We start from the raw sequence: 20517 nt of genomic DNA on the forward strand, positions 1-20517 counted from the left end.
ATCCTATGCTTCACAACCACAGAACCATAGAATAGAATCCCGACAATGCAGAAGGAAGCCATTCGGCCCATCGGGTCTGCACTGACTCTCTGACAGAGCATCCCACCCAGGCCCTATCTCCGTAACCCCACATATTTTCCTCTCTAATCCCCCTAGCCTATACATCTTGGGACACTAAAGGGCAATTTAGCATGGAAACCGGAGCACCCGGAGGAACCCACGCAGACACAGAGAGAACATGCAAACATTTCAAATCAAATCAAAAAACTTAAAAAGTTGGTGCTGTTCAAGGAAGTTTCTCAAAGGATTTCAGTCTGTAAAAATTAACCTGTAGACACACAACAATCAGATTCACTGTATGATTAGGGGAAAATTTGGATAGCCCCTAAAAATGGGCATGAGGTTCTCAATGCAAGGTTAACTTGCACCTGCTCCTTTCAATGCAGGAGCACTCAAACGTTGTGTTTTGTGGTCATTTACATGTTTGTAGTGTGTTGGTGGGGCTTGGCATATTGTAGAGTAGTTGCACTCCTCAGCAGGGATTTTGGTTTGATTTGATGTATTATTGTCACATGTATTAGTATCCACTGAAAAATATTGTTTCTTGTGCGCTATGCAGACAAAGCGTACCATACATAGAGAAGGAAAGGAGAGGGTGCAGAATGTAGTGTTGCAATCATAGCTAGGGTGTAGAGAAAGATCGACTTAATGCGAGATAGGTCCATTCAAAAATCTGATGGCAGCAGGGAAGAAGCTGTTCTTGAGTCAGTTGGTACGTGACCTCAGACTTTTGTATCTTTTTCTTGACTGAAATGCTGTTGAGCTGAAATATTCTAGGTTGAGAGTTAAACATAGAAACATAGAAGATAGAAGCAGGAGGAGGCCATTTGGCCCTTCGAGCCTGCTCCTTCATTCATTTTGATCATGGCAGATCATCAAATTCAATATCATAGAATCCCTACAGTGCAGAAGGAGGCCATTTGGCTCATCAAGTCTGCACTGACCACAATCCCATCCAGGCCCTATTTCCGTAACCCCACCTATTTGCCCTGCTAATCAAAGCGTAAAGTTAATTTATTAGTCACAAGTAAGGCTTACATTAACACAGTAATGAAGTTACTGCAAAATTCCCCTGACACTAGGGTAAATTTAGCATGGCCAATTCACCTAACCCGCACATCTCTGGACTGTGGGAGGAAACCAGAGCACCCGGAGGAAATCCGCTCAGACACGGGGAGAAAGTGCAGGCTCCACAGAGACAGTGACCCGAGGCCGGAATCGAACCCGGGTCCCTGGCGCTGTGAGGCAGCAGTGCTAACCACTGTGCCACCATGCCACTCCTGATATACCCAAAAAACTACAAAAGGTCGTGAATGTAGCCCAATCCATCATGCAAACCAGCCTCCCATCCATTGACTCTGTCTACACCTCCCACTGCCTCAGCAAAGCAGCCAGCATAATTTAGGACCCCACACACCCTGGACATCCTCTCTTCCACCTTCTTCCGTCGGGAAAAAGATATGAGGTCACGTACCAACCGACTCGAGAACAGCTTCTTCCCTGCTGCTGTCAGACTTTTGAATGGATTTACCTTGCATTAAGCTGATCTTTCTCTGCACCCTAGCTATGACTGTAACACTACATTCAGCACTCTCTCGTTTCTTTCTCTATGAATGGTATGCTTTGTCTGTATAGTGCGCAAGAAACAATACTTTTCACTGTATGTTACTACATGTATCAATCACCAGGCAAGTGTGTTCTCTTCCTGTTGGGGAACACTTCAGCGATCACGGGCATTCGGCCTCTGATCTTCAGGTAAGCGTTCTCCAAGGTGGCCTTCACGACACATGACAACGCAGAGTCGCTGAGCAGAGACTGATAGCCAAGTTCCGCACACATGAGGACGGCCTCAACCGGGACCTTGGGTTCATGTCACACTATCTGTAACACCCATGGCTTGCCTGGGCTTGCAAAATCTCACTAACTGTCCCGGTTGGAGACAATACACATCTCTTTAACCTGTGCTTAACCCTCTCTCCACTCACATTGTCTGTACCTTTAAGACTTGATTATCTGTAAAGACTCGCATTCCAACCATTATTTTGTAAATTGAGTTTGTGTCTTTATATGCCCTGTTTGTGAACAGAACTCCCACTTACCTGATGAAGGAGCAGCGCTCCGAAAGCTAGTGGCTTTTGCTACCAAATAAACCTGTTGGACTTTAACCTGGTGTTGTGAGACTTCTTACTGTGTTTACCCCAGTCCAACGCCGGCATCTCCACATCATGTTATTACATGTGACAATAATAAATCAAATCAAATATTAAGTTGATCTTTTTCTACACCCTAGTTGTGACTGTAACACTACATTCTACACTCTCTCCTTTCCTTCTCTATGAATGGTATGCTTTGTCTGTATAGCTCGCAAGAAACTACTAATGCTAATACATGTGACAATAATAAATCAAATCAAATATTTAGTTGATCTTTCTCTACACCCTAGTTGAGACTATAACACTACATTCTGCACTCTCTCCTTTCCTTCTCTATGAACAGTATGCTTTGTCTGTATAGCTCGCAAGAAGAAGTTTAACAACACCAGGTTAAAGTCCAACAGGTTATTTTGGTAGCAAAAGCCACACAAGCTTTCGGAGCTCTAAGCCCCTTCTTCAGGTGAGTCTGAAGTCTCACCTGAAGAAGGGGCTTAGAGCTCCGAAAGCTTGTGTGGCTTTTGCTACCAAAATAACCTGTTGGACTTTAACCTGGTGTTGTTAAACTTCTTACTGTGTTTACCCCAGTCCAACGCCGGCATCTCCACATCATAGCTCGCAAGAAACAATACTTTTCATTGTATGCTAATACATGTGACAATAATAAATCAAATCAAATCAAATCTCCTTACATCCCCCTTCCCCTAAGATCCCTTTAGCCCCAAGAGCTACGGAAACATTTCCAGGTAAATTTCTAGGTTAAAATTAAAAGTTAAAGGTTGGGAGAGTTAAGTTGCAGAGAGAGGGGATGCTGCAGCTCGCTCTCTCTGTACCATTCTATCCCATTCATTCCTGCATCCCTGGGTGGATTGTGGCGGGGTTAGGGACAGCTGCGCTCGCGCTCGCGCCCGCCTGGCGGCGTCCCCTAGACGGGGCGTGGGCGGCGGCGCGGGACGGACGGGCGCGCGCGGCGCGGCATGGCACGGCGCAGGAACGCGCTCCCCTCCCCCCCCCCCCTCCCTACGCCAGTCCCACGCCCGCCCTCCCTCATCCCGCCCCGCCCCGCCGCCCGCCCCATTTTAACGGCGAGCTCCCTCAGCCCGCTCTCAGCCCTCAGAGGCAGCGATAGCGGCACCGGGGCAAAGGAGCCGGGAATCAACAAAAAAAAAGGAGGAAAAAAAACCCCATATATATAACTTCTAGGAGGGGGAAACAAAAAGAAGTTATATATTTATAAAAATCGAGGAGAAAGGAAAAAAAAACTAACGGAAAAGGAGCGAAAAAAATCGACTTTTCCCCCTTTTTTTTCCCCTGAAGTTTTTTCTCCCCCTTTTTCGAAGCCAGCCACCATTTTTTCCACCGTTTATTTTCTCCTCTTTCCCAGACACCGCCATCCCTCAGCTGGGAGTTTTTTTTTCCCTCTTCTATCTTTCTCTTTTTTTTTTGCCCTCCCTCTTTTTTTTCCCCGCCCTTCCCCCTCTTTTTTAAAAAAAACACTCACAATCCCCCCCTCCTCCTCCTCCCCCGTCTTATTTTTTTTTCCTCCTCTTCTGACCGAGAGGGAGTGAGTGAGAAGGAGAGAGAGAGAGTGAGAGACAGGCAGACAGACCATGGCTGGCTGGCACTGTTATGTGGATAACCTGATGGCCGATGGAAGCTGCCAGGACTCGGCCGTCGTCGGCTATATGGACGCCAAGTATGTCTGGGCAGCGTCTCCCGGAGGCACCTTCTCGGTTGTAACGGTAAGGGTGGGTTTTATTTTTTTTAAAAATCCTCCAAAAAGGGTGGAGGAGGGGAGGGGGGAGTTAAAATGGGGGAGGAGGAGGGTGGAAGCCTTTAGAAAACCGTTTTTATATCAAAAAAATAGCAAAAAGCAATCAGGGAAATTTTATATCTGAAGGAATCAGAGAAACTGTCTGTATCTGAGTTCCAATATCTATTTCCCCCCCCCCCCCCCATCTGAAGGGTTTTCCCCTTCCAGATAATCTGAAGGGGGGTTTTCTTCCCAGATAGGGGAAAATAGACATTTTAATTATCTGAAGGATTTTTCTTTCTCTCCCAGATGATTCAAAAATCTATTTTCCCTTCCTTCATCCCCCCCCCCTCCTGAAGGGGTTTTTTTCTCTGTCCAAATAATTCAATCTCTCCTTTCCTTTCACCCCTCAAAGGGTTTTCTTTCTCTCTTTCCAAATTCACAATCTTTCCTTTCTCTTTCCCACCCCCAATCTAAAAGGGTTTTCTCTTTTCCAGATGATTCAAATATCTATTTTTCCCTCCCCTCCCAAATCTGAAGGTTTTTTCTTTCTCTCAACATAAGTCCAACGTCTATGTTCCTTTCCTTACCCAAATCTGAAGGGTTTTCTTTCTCTTTCCAGATTCTCTCTCTCTTTCTCTCCCCCCCCCCCCCCCCCAATATCCATATCTTAAGATTTATATGACGTGAGATTCAACTCTTTTGTTTCCTCCTCCTTTCTTCTCTTCCTCCCCCCAATGTATGAAGGGAAGGTGGTTTTAATGGTTTATTTATATATATATTTTGATTTTTTTTAGGGGGAAGCCGCTCCTTGTTGCGAGGCCCCCCTGACCGTTATCATAGCGGTGTGAGTGGCTGTGGCTATAAAATGGCGCCGGCTCTCTCTCCCTCCCCAACTCTGTCTGTCTCTCTCTCTCTCTCTCTCCCTTCCCCCTCACTCTCTACCCCCACTCCCCTGCCTCTGTTTCTCTCTCTCCTTTCTCCCCCCCCCCCCCCCCCCCCATCCATCCCTTTTCTTTTCTACCCCCTCCCTTTCCACTCCCCCTCCCTTTCTCCTTCTGATTTTCATGGCATGGTCACTGGGTGGGGGCAGTGAACTCGTTTCTGAAAAGAAAGGAGCAAAAAAGGGTGGGGAGGGGTTTGTTTTCTCTCAATTTTCTCTAATTTGCAAAATGTACTCAAGAAAATCACAATTGGCTGTCCTCCTTGTGGGCTAACTAATCTCATTTGGGGAGTGGCTTTTTAATCTTGTGCCTCTTTTAAAAAAATCCTTGTATATAGTCTTCCTGGTAAAGAGATTAAAAGTGCTCGTTTTAAAATGTAGAAGGACACTATTTTGGATGAAATGTAAAAGAACACACCTTTTTGTTTGGTTTTGAAAGGAGGGTTTATTTTCGATGCAAAGGCAGATTGCTGGTTTTGATCGAAAATTCTAGAAAACTTGCTGTGTGTGGCCAGCCCCATCGTCCTCAGTACGTAACGATGGAGATTTCCAGTTTAAATTCCTCCTTCCTCATTGTTCAAATTCAGGGTTTTCATTCGGGAGAGAGCCAGCAGTGCTTAATTTTCACTGCAGTTTATGAATCCCTCGCACAGGGAAACATTTGATTTTTTTTTGCCTGCATGCTTAATACTGCAGGAAGATCAAGCAAAGATGAAATGTTTCCTTTTTTATAGGAGAAACTAAAGCTTAACCAAGACTTTATTTGACTATTCTAATGGAAGGACGTCCATGGTGAATTTATGACTATTACAATAAGGATTCATGGTGAATTTGAAATTATGATTTTTTTTGGATGAGTGGTCGTCAGTTCCAGAAAATTGTCTGACTCCTGGAGTGTGAAGGCGCTGTTTTCGTGGCTTTAAATTCAAATTGAATCACGTAAAGTCGAGGCCCATTTGAGCCCGACCCCTCTTTTTTTTATTTTTGCTGAGTCCCCATCTTTGCTCTTGTGCATGGAATTGCTGTTATCTGCAGCAGTTTGTTAGTGACACTCTCTTGGAATTATGCTTTTTAGTATTTGTGGTTTTGCAGGTTTGGGCAGCTAATAACGCTGAAGTAGGTTTTTCTTCCTTCCTCTAGTGGTTTTTTTGTCTGAATGTCTTTCACTCCCCTCCCCCATTCCCTTCAGGCCTGCATGGGGCATGACTGTGCAGTTCAGCTAAGCTGTGGTGGGAGGGCGCAGTCTTCCACGTCAGAGCGGACACAAAACTACTTTTTCCCCCAAAGAAGGTGGTCATGAAATCGATCGAGGCGGATGTGCTTGCTTTTTTCCCCAAACTTCATTATTTTTGCTCAAACTATATAGAATTTTCTGATGATCCAAATCATTAATATTTTTGCAATTCATTTGAAGTGACCTTTGAACCTGTAAGCAGGTTAATCGAGACCTTCCCAACTATGGAGAGCGTAGAATCATTTAATCACGCCAAATATGGTAATCATTGTTTTAAGCTTCTTGTGCTTGCAGGAGGAAGTAGTCTGGAATCCTTTTGGGTTGCACTTTTCTTCGTTCAATCCAAGATGATACCTACATTGGGCTTATTACCTACTTATAGTAAGGCACAATTAAGATGAAATTAAGAAGCAAGTCACACTTTCTGGTTTTTTTTAAATAAAAGAAGCCAGTTACTATGGATGCAAGATTAAAAAGTTGCAGTTAAGCTTTAGAATTGGTTGTGCTTCACCTATTAGCCACAGTTCACAATTCTTTCCCTTGTCTTCAGTTGGGCAGATGCTCTCAATTACCCAAAACCCAAGAATGAAATATTAAGGGTGGCTAGATATATTTTTACCAGACGTGTGAAGTTAATGTGAACAAGTAAGTTGGATTTAATCTCAGGAACTAGTTGTATCAGAATTATAATTAAGTTGGAAGTTAACTTGTGACTTTGGATAGTTTGCTGCAACCTTGGGGGTTGACTTCAAACTTGCAACAGCAGTAACTTGTTTGAGCACTCTGGGGAGTGTTGCATGGTCTTGTCAAAATTATTAAAGGCAGTGGTGAATCTTGATGGCTGCGTGATTGAGTTAAAACAGCTGTTTGTGGAGCTGGCATATTGGTATATATTCTGATTTTAACATTAGCTGTTTTGCATTAAAGTAACTTCATGATTTACTACAGGTGCAGGTGTGATTAGTGTCCTGCACAGTATGCATTCTAGCATTTTTTGATAACTGGTGTTCCATTAACTTATGTATTGAATACTGCTCAATTCTGCAAGAAGTGATGTATTGAAACTTTTATGGTATTGCTGTATATGTTGAAAAGGCCATTATGATTTGAGTTTTATGCTTGAGGGAAGGTGGCTTTAGGTCACTCAAGTTGGCACTCAACTGGTAATGGTGAACTTTTAAGACTTTTTTTTAATGGTTAATCATCACCCAGGAGTCTGTTAGAAATTATTTCATGATCTTTGCTCAGCCTGAGCTGGAATCTCATCTTTGCCAGCCAGAAGTTTTAAGCCCATTGAATCGATTGTGGAAGGTAAGGATAAAAGTACTCCATCTCCTGGGCTAGTTAATTATGCCTTGACATTCTGTTTAGTCCCATAATTTGATCATCACATTACTGTTTTTTTGTATTTAAATAGCTTTTTTACTTTTAACAATTTTGTACATTATTTGCAGAGTACCTAGCAACTTAAGTCAGTTTAGCCCAGTGCTGGTAAACTAAACTTGTACAGTGGAATTGACTTTGTAGAACTTTTTAGATTAAAACTTCAATACCAATAACATATACACACACACCTTCCACATTATTTCCCTCCATATAAACTCTCCCATTCATATAACATGACTGATCCCCTAGCTTCTCACTTGTCCTCTTCCTTCTCAGTCACAGATAAGGGCATCTTTATCATTTCCTTGTACAGTATAACAACTTGTTCCCCTTCCAACCTCCCTTCCTTTTATATTCCCTTCTTTTAAAATAAAGTAAATTCCTGACCATGTGCTTCTTATTGCTGCAATGTAACTGCTAATGTTTGCTGCAGTATTGCTGCATTTAATGCTTCTACTCCAAGTCAAAGCCTTAATCTCAGCCACCTCCTTATCCACTAGTACATGCTTGGCTTTAGCTCAGTTGGGTCCAAAGTGCAAAGACTTGATTGTATCTGGTGTATAACTAGCAAAACCCTTCATCACCAGATCTGGCTGGACTACAAAAGGCCATCCTCTGCCAAAATTCATTATCCTGATTTGCAAAGAAACTTGTTTCTTTTCTCCATCCACTATGAACCCACTGCTTAAAAACATCTGTCCTGAGTTCATACCTTCATTGCTTAATAAGTTTATGGATTGCATTGCTACCAAGATTGAGACCAACAGGTCAGTCTAGCCTCTGACCTGAATCTTCAGTTCATTCCTGTCTTTCCTCGCATCCTTTGAGCCTCCCAAATTTGTGCTGGTCTTTCCCATAGCCCCCATCTTTGAACCTCCAATTAGGTTTCCATCCCTGTTGCAGTGCTCTAAATGGCTCTGACCAGAAATGATATCAACTATGACTGGTGCACTATCCCTTCTCTCTTGTCCTCTCTGCATCCTTTGTGGCTGATTGCAAAATCCTTTTCCAAGACTTCCCTTCTGATGTCCAGCCAAGTGGGAATGCCTGTGCTTGGTTCCTGAAATGTTCTATTTTCTTCCTTTGCCTCTGTCATTGCAATGTTTTTGTGGCTGGTCTACATCCTGCATCATCAGAAATTTCAGCTTATCTGAAATTTACTTGCACCAAATCCCATTTGCCTTTCATCCCTACGCTCACTGACCAGCAGTGCCTCAGTCACTTCAATTAAAAATTCCAGTCTGTGTTCAATTCCTTTCATGGTCTTGTCCCACCAAATCACTATCCTTCTCAGCTCTGATGCCTTTGGGAGCTTTGACCTATTGTGCATTCCCTCATTTCCTTTACCACTGATGTCTTCAACTGATTAAGACCCAAGCTCTTGAATTCTGGCTCTCCACTTCTGATGTCCTTTTAATACTCTGCTTGGAACAACTTTTAGTCACTCCTCCTTTAGCTGCTGGGATAATGGTTTGGAAAAAATAAGCCAAGTGGGTCAAAAAGGTTCAGAGCATTGGAGACAACAGTGATGGGGAGAAAGAGAAACAGGATAAAGCTAAAGAAATTGTTTCTACGCAGCATTTGCAATATAGATGAATTAATAGCACTGAAAAAAATGGGTATAATCTGATAGCCATTGCATAATGGTTGCAGTAACCAAAGTTGAAGGACAGAATATTTCTCTTTTGGAAGAGATATAAAATTGAAAAGGTGGTGAGATAGCCCTGATCAATAAACACACAATAAAGGCAATAGAGTGCCTTGGCTTGGAAAATCATGTAGTATCTACTTCGGTGGAGTTACAAACCAAACAGTAGAAACATGGAGTTTTGCAAATTACTCCTATCAGTAGTTTGGGGTGGGGCAGAGTACAAAGGAGGAAATTAGAGCTGCATATGGTAAGAGTAATCACGGAGGACTTTAATCTCAGACACTGAACAATCCAAATTTGCAGTAATAGTATGGAGGGCAAGTTCATGGGATGTATATTAGAGACTGAGTCAGTATCAAATAACCAATTAGGAAAAAGGTTTTACTATTGTATAATGAGGGCTAATTGATAAATGTCAGCAAATCCCCAGGGCCTAATGACCTGCACCTTAGTGTTTTAAGTGATCGTCTAGAATCTGGAGAATTCTGGAATGTTCTCTGTGGATTAGATGGATGTAAGCATAACCCTGCGATTCAGGAGTGGAGGGAGATGAAGCCAAAGCTAATGTAGTGAATTAGCCTGACATAAGGATCTACTGATTTCCACCAGTACTCTCCTTCAATTGATGAATTCTTATTCCTCCATGGTGAACTCCAATGGGAAGAAACACTGAAATCTACATTAGGGGACCTTCAGCTGTCATTGCCAAGAGTGGTTTGATAATGGCTAGACTGGGCCTGTGGCAGGTGGTTGAAGGGGAAACTTATCTGATCTTGTTCTTGCCAATCTAACTTCAGTTGCACTTGCCACAACAGTATTGTACACTTCTTTTGCAGGCAAAGACCTGTCTTTATGCTGGTATCCTCCACCTGGTGTAGCACTACCACTGAAATAGGTTAGATTCAGAACAGATGCAAAATAGTATTGAACTATTTGTAACCTTATGGCATAACATATCCCCCTCTCTGATCCTGGGGATCAATCACAGCTCGAGTGTAGGAGAGGATGCCAGGAGCAGCATCAGACGTATCTAAAAATGAAGACCCAATACAAAATGGCATGTACACTAGGCAGTGCAGCCAGTCTGTAAGTAGTTTGGCAATTTCCATAACCTGTGAATTGGATCAAAACTCTGCAGTCCTGCAATATCCGATTGTGAATGTTGGTGGACAGTTAATAACTAGGAAGAAGCTCTACAAACATCCCCATCACCAAGTGATAGGGGAGCCCAGCCTGCAAGTGCAAAAGATGAGACAAGCACTTGCAGCCATATTCAATCAGAAGTGCCATGTTGATGAATCATCTCTGCCTCCTGGGATCCACAGCATCATGTGTGTTCAGCCAATTTGATCTCCATGTGATGCCAAGAATTTGCTGAATGCACAGGATACAGCAAAGATTATGGGCCCTGACAATATCATGGGACTAAGACCAGTGCTCTGGAACTAGCTATACCCCGAGACAAACTGTTCAATACAGGTACAACATTGGGATCTACTTATCAGTGTGGAAACTTTTCTAGGTATGTTCTGTGCGCAAAGTCAGACATGTCCAATCTATCCAGTAGCTGCCCCATCAGCCTATTCACAATCACCAAAGCACCACTTCCTGCTCACTCAATTTGGGTTCTTCAGGCCTCATTACTGTCGTGGACAGAGGCTGAATTCCAGAGGTGCATGACTGCCCTTGACTTCAAGACAACATTTGACTGAACAGGGAATGGCATCAAGGACCCTTAGCAAAGGGAATTGGAAAATCTTCTCTAACAGCACAGTGACTGTATCTAAACCGCATGGATTGCAGCAGTTCAAGGATGCTTCTCCACTAAATCAAGAAAAAAACAGGGATGGGCAATTGAAACTGAATTTAAAAATCAGTAGGGAAAATGCTTGATCTATTGGGTAATACAGTGGTTGTACATTAGATGGTGGTTATGGGGAAGTGGTGGCATAGTATATTGTCATTTGGAGTAGTAATCCAGTGACCCACAGTAATGGTTTGGGTTCCCAGGTTCAAATCTGTCCACTGCAGATGGTGAAATTTACATTCAGTAAAAATCTGGAATTAAGTCTTAATGAAACCATCATTGTAAAACCTATCTGGTTCACTAATATCCTTTAGGGAATGTAATCTGTTATCCTTACCTGGTTTGGCCTACATGTAACTCCAGATCTCTTAAAGCCCTCTGAAATGGCCCAGCAAGCCATTCAGTTCAAGGGCAATTGGGGACGGGCAATAAATGCTAACCCAGCCAGTGAAACCCATGTCCCATGAACAAATTTAAAGAATTATTTGACTAGCATAGATTTGAACAACCAATAACTACAACTCCAGATTACTAAATATCATGTAAGTTTAGGCCAAAATCCGTTTGAATAGTAAAAGTGTTGCTCTAAATAATAGATCACATTGTGTGTAATAATCTTGAGCTATGCAAACCTAATCTCAATTTTAGAAAAATGAACTTGCATTTTTATATGGTACCTTTTTGTGACCTCAGGCATTCCCAAATGCTTCACAACCAATTGCATACTTTCAGATGTTGAGAAATTGAGCCAGTTGATAAACAGCAGTGAGCTGAAGGACATAGTCATCTTTGACCAGGACAGGAGGTTTCCCTGTTTTCTTCAAATGTAATAGCCACAGAGAAGGGGCTTCATTTTAGATGCCATCTTTGAGATACTAACAATATAGCAGTCCCTCATTACTGTCTTACTGGTCTCCAAGACAATGTGTTGAAATGGAGTGCAGACTTTGACTTTCTGACTCCGTTGCACCAAATATCTAACTGGTCACAGTTTTTATTTTGACCTTCTTTCATTCTTTACTGGCGTCTGCTTTGCTTCTGTCTGCCTTTTGAATGTTAAGATTTCCAGTTGAACTCAAATGTTGAAATAGTGTACCTTGCAGTCTGCTCTTTAAGCAAAGAACTTTATTGCATTAATGTACTTCACGTGGAATCACATTTGTGCTGAGTTCCTTTTTTGACTTTGTCCTTGAAGTGTATTTAGGAGTGGGTATGATCTGGGAACACTTGTATTTTGCTTTCACCTCATTTTGGTCCTCTGATCTGATTGGCATCCATTTTGTAGCCTACCTCATTGCAGGTGTGACTAATCTGGAGATTAAAATTCCCAATCTGAAGAAAATGTAACAAGTAAACAGTCGCTGTCATGACTCCCTCCTTGGGCAGCATGTATGAAATAGTAATTTGGGTGTAAGCCTGTGTAAAATGTTGAGCTGTGATACAGCATGTTGAGTCATTCATGAGACTAGTGCTTGGGGGAGCTTCTGCATGGGGTTCTGGCTGTTGAAATCAAGATATTGGAACTCGAACAAGGAGCTCTTATGCTTCTAGTGGCAAAATTATTCCAATTGTGTATTAGTTTAACAGTGTTAACTTGAGCATGTTGCAATTTCCAAAACTTGGAATATGAGCCCACTTTGTTCTAGATTGTTCAGGGCAATCGTCGACTTTATGTAGACTCAGTTGATGTTTGTGCCTTGGGAACATACAAAAAATTTGTAGAAGTGCTTGAAACAAAGGAGGAAGGATTGTGTTGAAGGCTTGCAAAGGTACCTATTTACACTTTCTTTTGATTGGCATGAACCTGAAGGAGTCCTTTTAATGACCAAATCTAGTGCTCTATATGAGGATATTTCCGAGAACAAGCAATTTTTTTTATATATAAAAAATTTTACATGGAGACTAGCAAAGGTAGAGTTGTGATGTAAGACCCAATGGACCATTTTAAGGGAGAAAGTGGATGTAGCTTCTGCTATGTCTCTTCTGGCTCAGACTTCCAAGTGGTGGTGAGGTTGTGGGACAGGAGGGGAGGATGCAGCGTTAAAGTTAACTTTCACATTTAATCCTGAGATCACCAGTATAGTAAGTACCAAAGGTGAGGAGAAATTGCATTCAAGACTCTGATTTTACTGTCTTTGAGGAAGAGACTCTACCCTGAGAATAAATTTCTTATGTCTTAATGGGTGACTATCTTTATAACGACTTCTAAGTTCTCCCACGAGAGGAAACATCCTCTCCACGTCCACCTTGTCAAGTCCCCTCCGTTTTGATCAAGTCACTCCATAGCTTTCTCACCTCAAGTGGATACATGCCGAGCCTGTCCAGTATTCCCCCATAAGATAACTCAGCCCATTCCTGTTGTTTAAAAAACCTTCTCAACTGCATCTGCATCCTTGAGTAAGAAGACCAATGCTGTACACAGTAACTGCCCTTGAAAGTGATGGTGAACTGTGGCAGTCCATATGTTGGTACACTTGCACTGCTTTTCCAAATGGAGTTCCAGGACTTTTCACCCAGCTATAGTGAGGGATTCACTGTCTACATCAGGATGGTGTGGGGCCTGGATGGGAATTTGCAGGTGGTGTTCCCATGCATCTGCTACCCTTGTCCTGTTTTGGTGGTTGAGGTTGAAGGAGGCTTGTCAAGTTGCTACAGTACACCTGGCAGATTGTGTACATTTGCCATTGTTTTGGTGGTGAAGGTGGTACCAACCCAGTGGGCTGCTTGGTAAGTAGTGGTAAGATTGGTAAAGTTGGGGCAAGTATTTACTATTATTGCTTATAATTTGTATGGTCTTTTTGTGGTTTATAATTGCTACAGGCTATGTCCTGTGGTAATGAGGTCCAGGGGAAAAGGGCCCTAGAGTAATTAGCATGTTCCAAAAAGCTTGATTAAAGGGGTAGGTCATGGCAGGAGAGCTCAAAGCTGTGATGTACTCCAAATGGCAGCTGGTAATATTTCTAATTCCTGGGTCAGCATATGTGCAGGAAGTACCTCCAGCTGCAATGCCTGGAAGCCTGTTTTCAGAGCTGGAGTGGCAGCTGGAGACCCGAACATCCAGAAGGCATTGTGCATAACATGTAGGCTCAGACTCCAGGAAGGAAATCGGTGACCACCAGACAGGCAGTGTGGTAATCTCCTGTGGCTGTTCTCCTGCAAAACTGGTGCTTTGGATATTGTTGAGGGGAATGGCATCTCAGGAAATCAGCAACAGCCAAATTTGTACCACCACGGTTGGCTCTGCAGAGGGGAGGAGTAAAAAGTGTGGGAATGCAATAGTTCGAAAGGATTCCATTGTAAGGGAAGTAGATAGGTGGTTCTGTGTCCGGAAACAAGACTCCATGATGGTATGTTGCCTCCCTGGTGCTACGGTCAAGGATGTCTGTGGTTGCAGGATATTCGGAAAGGGGAGGGTAAATAGCCAGTGGTGATGATGCACACTAGTATAAACAATCTGGGTAAAAGAGATCCGAAAGCAGAACATAAGGAGTTGGGGATAAATTGAATAGTAGGACCTGAAAAGTAGTGATCTCAGAATTATGACCAGTGCCACGTACTAGTTAGTGGAAATAGCAGGATGTATTGGATGAATACATGGCTGAAGAGATGGTGTGGGGAGAGTTTCACTCCCTAGGTAAATGGACCCAGTACAATCTGGATGGGTTACTTGGGCAGGACGGGGACTGATGTCCAAGAGGGATTAGTTGCTAGTGGTTGGCGGGGATTTGAACTAATGTGGCAGAGGGGTGGGCACCTATGCAAGGAGTTGAAGGAGGGAGAATTTAGGACAAAAATAAAAGACAGTAAGGGGAATAAGAATATTGATGGGCCAGAATCAGAGGGCCACAGAAAAGAAAATAGTAGGAATGGACCAAGTAATGTTAAGACAAGCATTGAGACTTTGTGCCTTAATGCATGAAGCATTTGCAAATAGATGTAAATGGTTATGATATAGTCGGGATTACAGAGACATGGCTGCAGGGTGGCCAGGGATGGGAATTGAACATCCAAGGGTATTCAGAATTTAGGAAGGACAGACAAAGGAAAAGGTGGCAGTTGCTTTGCAGGTCAAGAGGAAATTAATACGACAGTGAGGAAAGTTATAGGCTCTGACTGTGGAATCTGGGTAGAGCTGAAAAATACTAAGGGGCAAAAAGTATTAGTGGGTGTTTAAGTCGTGTTAATGTTGGGAATAGCATTTAAACCATTTAAAGGTGCATGCAATAAAGGAACATCTAATTGTGGGTGTCTTTAATCTGCATATCGATTGGGTACATCAAATTAGTAATAGTACGATAAAGGAGGAATTCCTGGAGTCTATACAGTATGGTTTTCTGGATCAATATGTTGAGGAGCCAACTAGAGAACAGGTCATTCTAGAAACTGAGTATGAGGCAGCAAAGGAATAATGTTGGATAGGCATTCAAGAGTGCATGGATGAAATGCAACAATTGTTCATTCCTGTTTGGTGCAAAAGCAAACCTGGAAAGGTGGCTGAGCCATGTCTTGCAAGGGAAATTAGACAGTGTTAGATCCAAGGAAGAGGCATACAAATTGGCCAGAAAAAAACAGACCTGAGGATTGGGAGTAGTTTAGAATTCAGCAAAGGAAAACGAAGGGATTGCATCACAAGGGGGGAATAGAATACAAGAGTAAGCTAGTGGGGACATAAAAACTGACTGAAGTTTCTATAAGTGTGTGCAGAGGAAAAAGATTGAAGATAAATGTAGTAGGTTCTTGATTGTCAGGAAAAGGAATTTATAATAAGTGAAAAAAGAAATAGCTGACCAACTGAATACATGTGTTGATTCTGTCTTCACAAAGGAGGGCACAAATAAAAATACCAGAAATATTGTGAATACAGGATTTGGAGGGAGGAACTGAAGGAAATCCACATTAGAGAAATGGCAGATTATTATCTGAATCTCTAAATTGAATGGGGGGAGGGAGGAAATGTGCAATGAGATCTAGGTGTCCTTGTACACCAGTACACTGGCTAAGCATGCAGGTATTGCAGATGGTAAAGAAGGCAAATGATATGTTGGCCTTAATAGCAAGCGGATTTGAGTACAGGAGCAGGAATGTCTTATTGCAATTATACAGGGCCTTTGAGGCCACACCTGAAATATTCTGTGCAGTTTTGGTCTCCTTGTCTGAGGAAGAATGTTCTTGCTATTGAGGGAGTGCAGTGTTACTGTACAGATTCCTGGGATAGTGGGAGTGAAGTATGAGGGGAGATTGAGTCAGTTAGGATTATATTTGCTGGAGTTCAGAAGAATGAGGTTCAGAAGAAGTCTCAACCTATAAAATTTCTAACTGGACTAGACGAGGTAGATGCAGGGAGGATGTTCCTGATGGTGGGGGAGTTGAGAATCAGGGCTTAGTGTCCAAGGGTATAGGGTAAACCACTTAGGACTGAGATGCCAAGAAGTTTTTTCACCCAGTGGTGAGCCTGTGGAATTTCTTTACCACTGAAAGCCCTTGAGACCATAGTGTTGCATGTTTAAGAGTTGGATATAGCTCTTGGATGATCAAAGGATATGGGGGGAAGGTGGGATTTGGCTGAGTTGGGTGATTGTGACGAATGGCGGTGCAGGCTCAAATGGCCAATTCTATTTTTTTTAACGCTTTTTCCTGGGTCATGTCTTGTGGTGGATCATGTCTTGTCTGTATGAATGATGTGGAGATGCCGGCGTTGGACTGGGGTAAACACAGTAAGAGTTTTAACAACACCAGGTTAAAGTCCAACAGGTTTATTTGGTACCAAATGCCATTAGCTTTTGGAGCGCTACTCCTTCGTCAGATGGAATGGATATCTGCTCGCAAACCAGGCACACAGACACAAGGTCTCTTGTGAACACAATGTGTTCTGTAACTTGATTTTGTCTCTGTGCCTTGTTTGCGAGCAGATATCCACTCCATCTGACGAAGGAGCAGCGCTCCGAAAGCTAATGGCATTTGCTACCAAATAAACCTGTTGGACTTTAACCTGGTGGTGTTAAAACTCTTGTCTGTATGAATCAGACAAGTGGAAAATGTTCCATCACACTCCTGACTTTTCAAGGGTTTGACCTGCTCTTGTAGCCACAGTATTTATGGCAGTTCCAGTACAATTTCTAGTCAATGGTAACTCCCAGGGCATTGATAGTGGGCACTTCAGTGATGGTAATGCCATTGAATGTCATGTGGAAGTGGTTTGATTCTGTCCTTGTTGCAGATGGCCATTTCCTGGCACGGGTGTGGCACAAATGTAACTTGCTACTTCCACCAATGTTGTCCAGGTGATGCTATAAGCATGGATTGCTTTAGTATCTGAGGATCTGTGAATGCTGTTTAATATTGTGCAATCAACATCCCTACTTCTGACTGGATGGAGGGAATGTCATTGAAATGACTGAGGATGGTTGGGCTAGGACACTACCCTAAGGTACTCCGGCAGTGATGCTCTGGGACTGAGATTGACCTCCAACAACCAACCATCTATCTTGTGTTTTTCCTCACACTAAAGATTGTTGGCAACCTAATGGTGCTTTCTTAACTGAAACCCTCAACGTGAATAGTCATGTGCTATATGACTATTTGACAGATTAAAGAAGTTTGTACATTTTGTAAAAGTTTTTGAAGGATTGTACAAATTGCTTATTGTGATCACTTTTGTTTCCTGTAAGAGGCTTGCTTTAAGCACTGAATGACAAAGCCAGGTTTAAATCCTTAGCTAAAATAACAGCAAAATACAGTGTATGCTGGAAAGACTTGGCAATTCTGGCAACACCCATAGAGAGAAACAATGTTTTAAGTCCCATATGACTGAAAGCTGAAATGGTAAGTTGGAGAGGTGGAGCAGGATAGAAGGTCAGGGAAAGGTAAAGGCTCAGGAGAGATTGATAAAGCTGTCATGGACACAAGACAGTGTTAAACAGTGGTTATAATGGCAAGGTAGCAGTGTGTTAATAGCTGCGCGACATCTGAAAGCAAAACAAGTTGCATATGGCCCCATGGGGGTTGGGAAAAATTCAAATGGAGAGTTTATGGTCTGAAGTGAACTCGAGTCCAAAAGACTAAAGTGCCTAATTGGAAGATCAGTTCCTCCAGTTTGTGTTGGGCTTAACTGGAACATTGCAGCAGGCCAAGGATGGAAGCATGAGAATGAGAGCAAGTTGGTGAGTTAAAATGGCAAGGGGTAGGAAGGCTGGGGTCCTGCTTGTGGACTGAACAAAGGTGTACCAGTCTGGTCACCCAGTCTGAGTAACGTAGAGATGATGGGAGCAGCAACTACAATAGACTAAATTGAAGGAGGTGCAAGTGAAACGTGGTTTCACCTGAAAGTGTTCAGGACTCTGGATGGTGAGGGAGGCAGCAAAGGGGAAGATGTTGCCCCTTCTATGATTGGGAAGGGAATGTAGTGTTGCAAGTAGTAGATGTCATGTCCTAAATATGTTGGGGGTTGTGGGTTTCAAAGATGGTTTGCACATAAATAACAGATTTATTGAAGGGGCTGTTGCCTATACAGAGTACAAAATGAAACTAAACAGGAGTTTGTGAAACACCCCAATTACATCACCATCAAAACATGTGACTAGCTCTTGAAGCAATCATGCAATCACTTAGATATATGTGGAGCAGTAGACCAGTGTGTCATGGAGGGAACTATCCCTATGGAATGCTGATGGGTCAGGGAAAGATTTGTCATTTATACTGGGGTTGGCAGAAATGAGGATCTCGAGTATGAAGGTTGATGGGGTGAAAGTGAGGACAGGGCATACCCTAATCATGGAACTGGGAAGGACTTGAACAAGGAATATTCCACATACTTTACAAAAAAGGTGCAACTAGGGGGTCACCTTTATTTGGAGGCAGTGAGACAAATTAAAGGACAGAGGGTTCAGTGAGGTGAACAAGTTCAGCCAGGCGGAGTGTGCTGGTGGATGGGAAATGTTCAGCCACTCCAAGGGAGAAGCTGAGACCATTCTGGTGGGGAATGGTGGTGTAGAGATTGAATTTCCATAATGAGATGGCCGAGAGGGCATGAAAATTGATATGATGTAGGTTCAGAGGAAACAAATGTAGGTGGTAAAAGACCTGATTTCTGCCTCCATTGGAAATCTCATTGGACATACCTGCTGATATTCATTACAAGCTCTCATGCTTATTTTGACGTAGTTCCTCACACTCTGCTTCCTACAAGATCTCCATCCCATTCTATTACTCTACCTTCACTGCATCTGTTCCAACAATGCTACCTTCCCAAACTGTGCTTCTGACGTCTTCCATTTTCCTGAGCCACGGTGCCCCCAACTCCTGCCAAACTGCCTAATATTTGCACCCTGTATCATGCATATCTGGGAGAAAGTCTAGACCTAAAACAAGTAGAGCCAGCCAACTTGTGCACAAAATGGGTTTTAAGCCTAGCAGTACACTTAACTGTCCTTTCAAAGACTGCATATTACTTTACAATATCAAATGGACAGGACTCGAGCCATGTTGCATGAATAATTAGGATTGTGGTTGGCTTATTCTATTTACCTTTGCCTAAGTCTTTTGATTCTTTTGAAAGAAGAGGTTAGTCATGTGGGGCAGGTGGGGGATGGGAAGAGTTTAAATTTAGTTTATTAGAGTCACCAGTAGGCATGAAGTTACTGTGGGGGGGAAAAATACCTAGTCGCCACATTCCAGCACCTATTCAGGTACATTGGCTATGCTAAATTCCCCCTCAATGTACCCAACAATGTACCAGCACATCTGTGGGAGGAAACCCACACAAACACGAGCAGAACGTGCAAACTCTGCATAGTGACCCAAACTGGGAATTCAACTCTGGTCCCTGGCGCTGAGGCAGCAGTGCTTGCCACTGTGCTGTTTAGGAAACATCAGATTTCATATACTTGAGGCAGGCTCTGTAGAAGACAGACTCCGTCCTTAGAAATATCCAGCTAGCCAAACAAGTTTCACCCTGTTGGTGAAAGTTCTGGAGGATGACTAAGTCACCTGCCTCATGAGTCTAATCCCTTTCATTCAGATTTAATTGGATGGTTAGGGTTTTCCAGCCATCTTTTATAAAGACTCTGGCTTGTTCAAAAAGTGGCTGAAATGTTTGGATTTAATAAGATGTACAGTTGTGGTTCTATGTCCAATTGAAATGTAAAGTAGTGCAGATCTGCATTTTCACCAAGTTTGGTTGGATCTGTAGAGCAATTTAATAATAAAGCAACTTATGCTACAGTGCAAATAGCAAATGGTTGGGTACAAATCTAATAGTCCGAAGCATGGAAGAGAAAGAACCCTTCCCCATAGAACTTTTCTAATGTGGCATCTTTGGTAATACATTATGCTGCCATGATTCCCAAACGTTCCCCTATTGTGACTCATTTTAATGCTTGAATATCAATGTGACCCTAGAGTATGTTGGAGAGGAAAGAAATTTAAGTGGGGGCCATTGGTTTTGTGCATAGTTTTGAGTCATTCTTGTGGGGCCTTGGATTTGCATATAATGGAACCTTGGTGTGCTGATCCCATGACTACCTAGCCATTTATCG

The 20517-nt window shown here is 42.7% G+C and overlaps 1 protein-coding gene across 1 annotated transcript in view; it reads left to right on the top strand.

Annotated features, from left to right (window-relative positions):
• Positions 1 to 3288: 3288 nt before the first annotated feature.
• LOC144487241 (profilin-2-like) overlaps positions 3289 to 20517 on the top strand; it is a 56273-nt gene continuing 39044 nt past the window's right edge. The window contains exon 1 of the mRNA XM_078205326.1: positions 3289 to 3952. Within this exon, the coding sequence (XP_078061452.1) occupies positions 3821 to 3952 (132 nt within the window). The 5' untranslated portion in view covers positions 3289 to 3820. The remainder of the gene's footprint in view (positions 3953 to 20517) is intronic.

Source organism: Mustelus asterias, chromosome 3 (assembly GCF_964213995.1).
Source record: "Mustelus asterias chromosome 3, sMusAst1.hap1.1, whole genome shotgun sequence".
Lineage (NCBI taxonomy): Eukaryota > Metazoa > Chordata > Chondrichthyes > Carcharhiniformes > Triakidae > Mustelus > Mustelus asterias.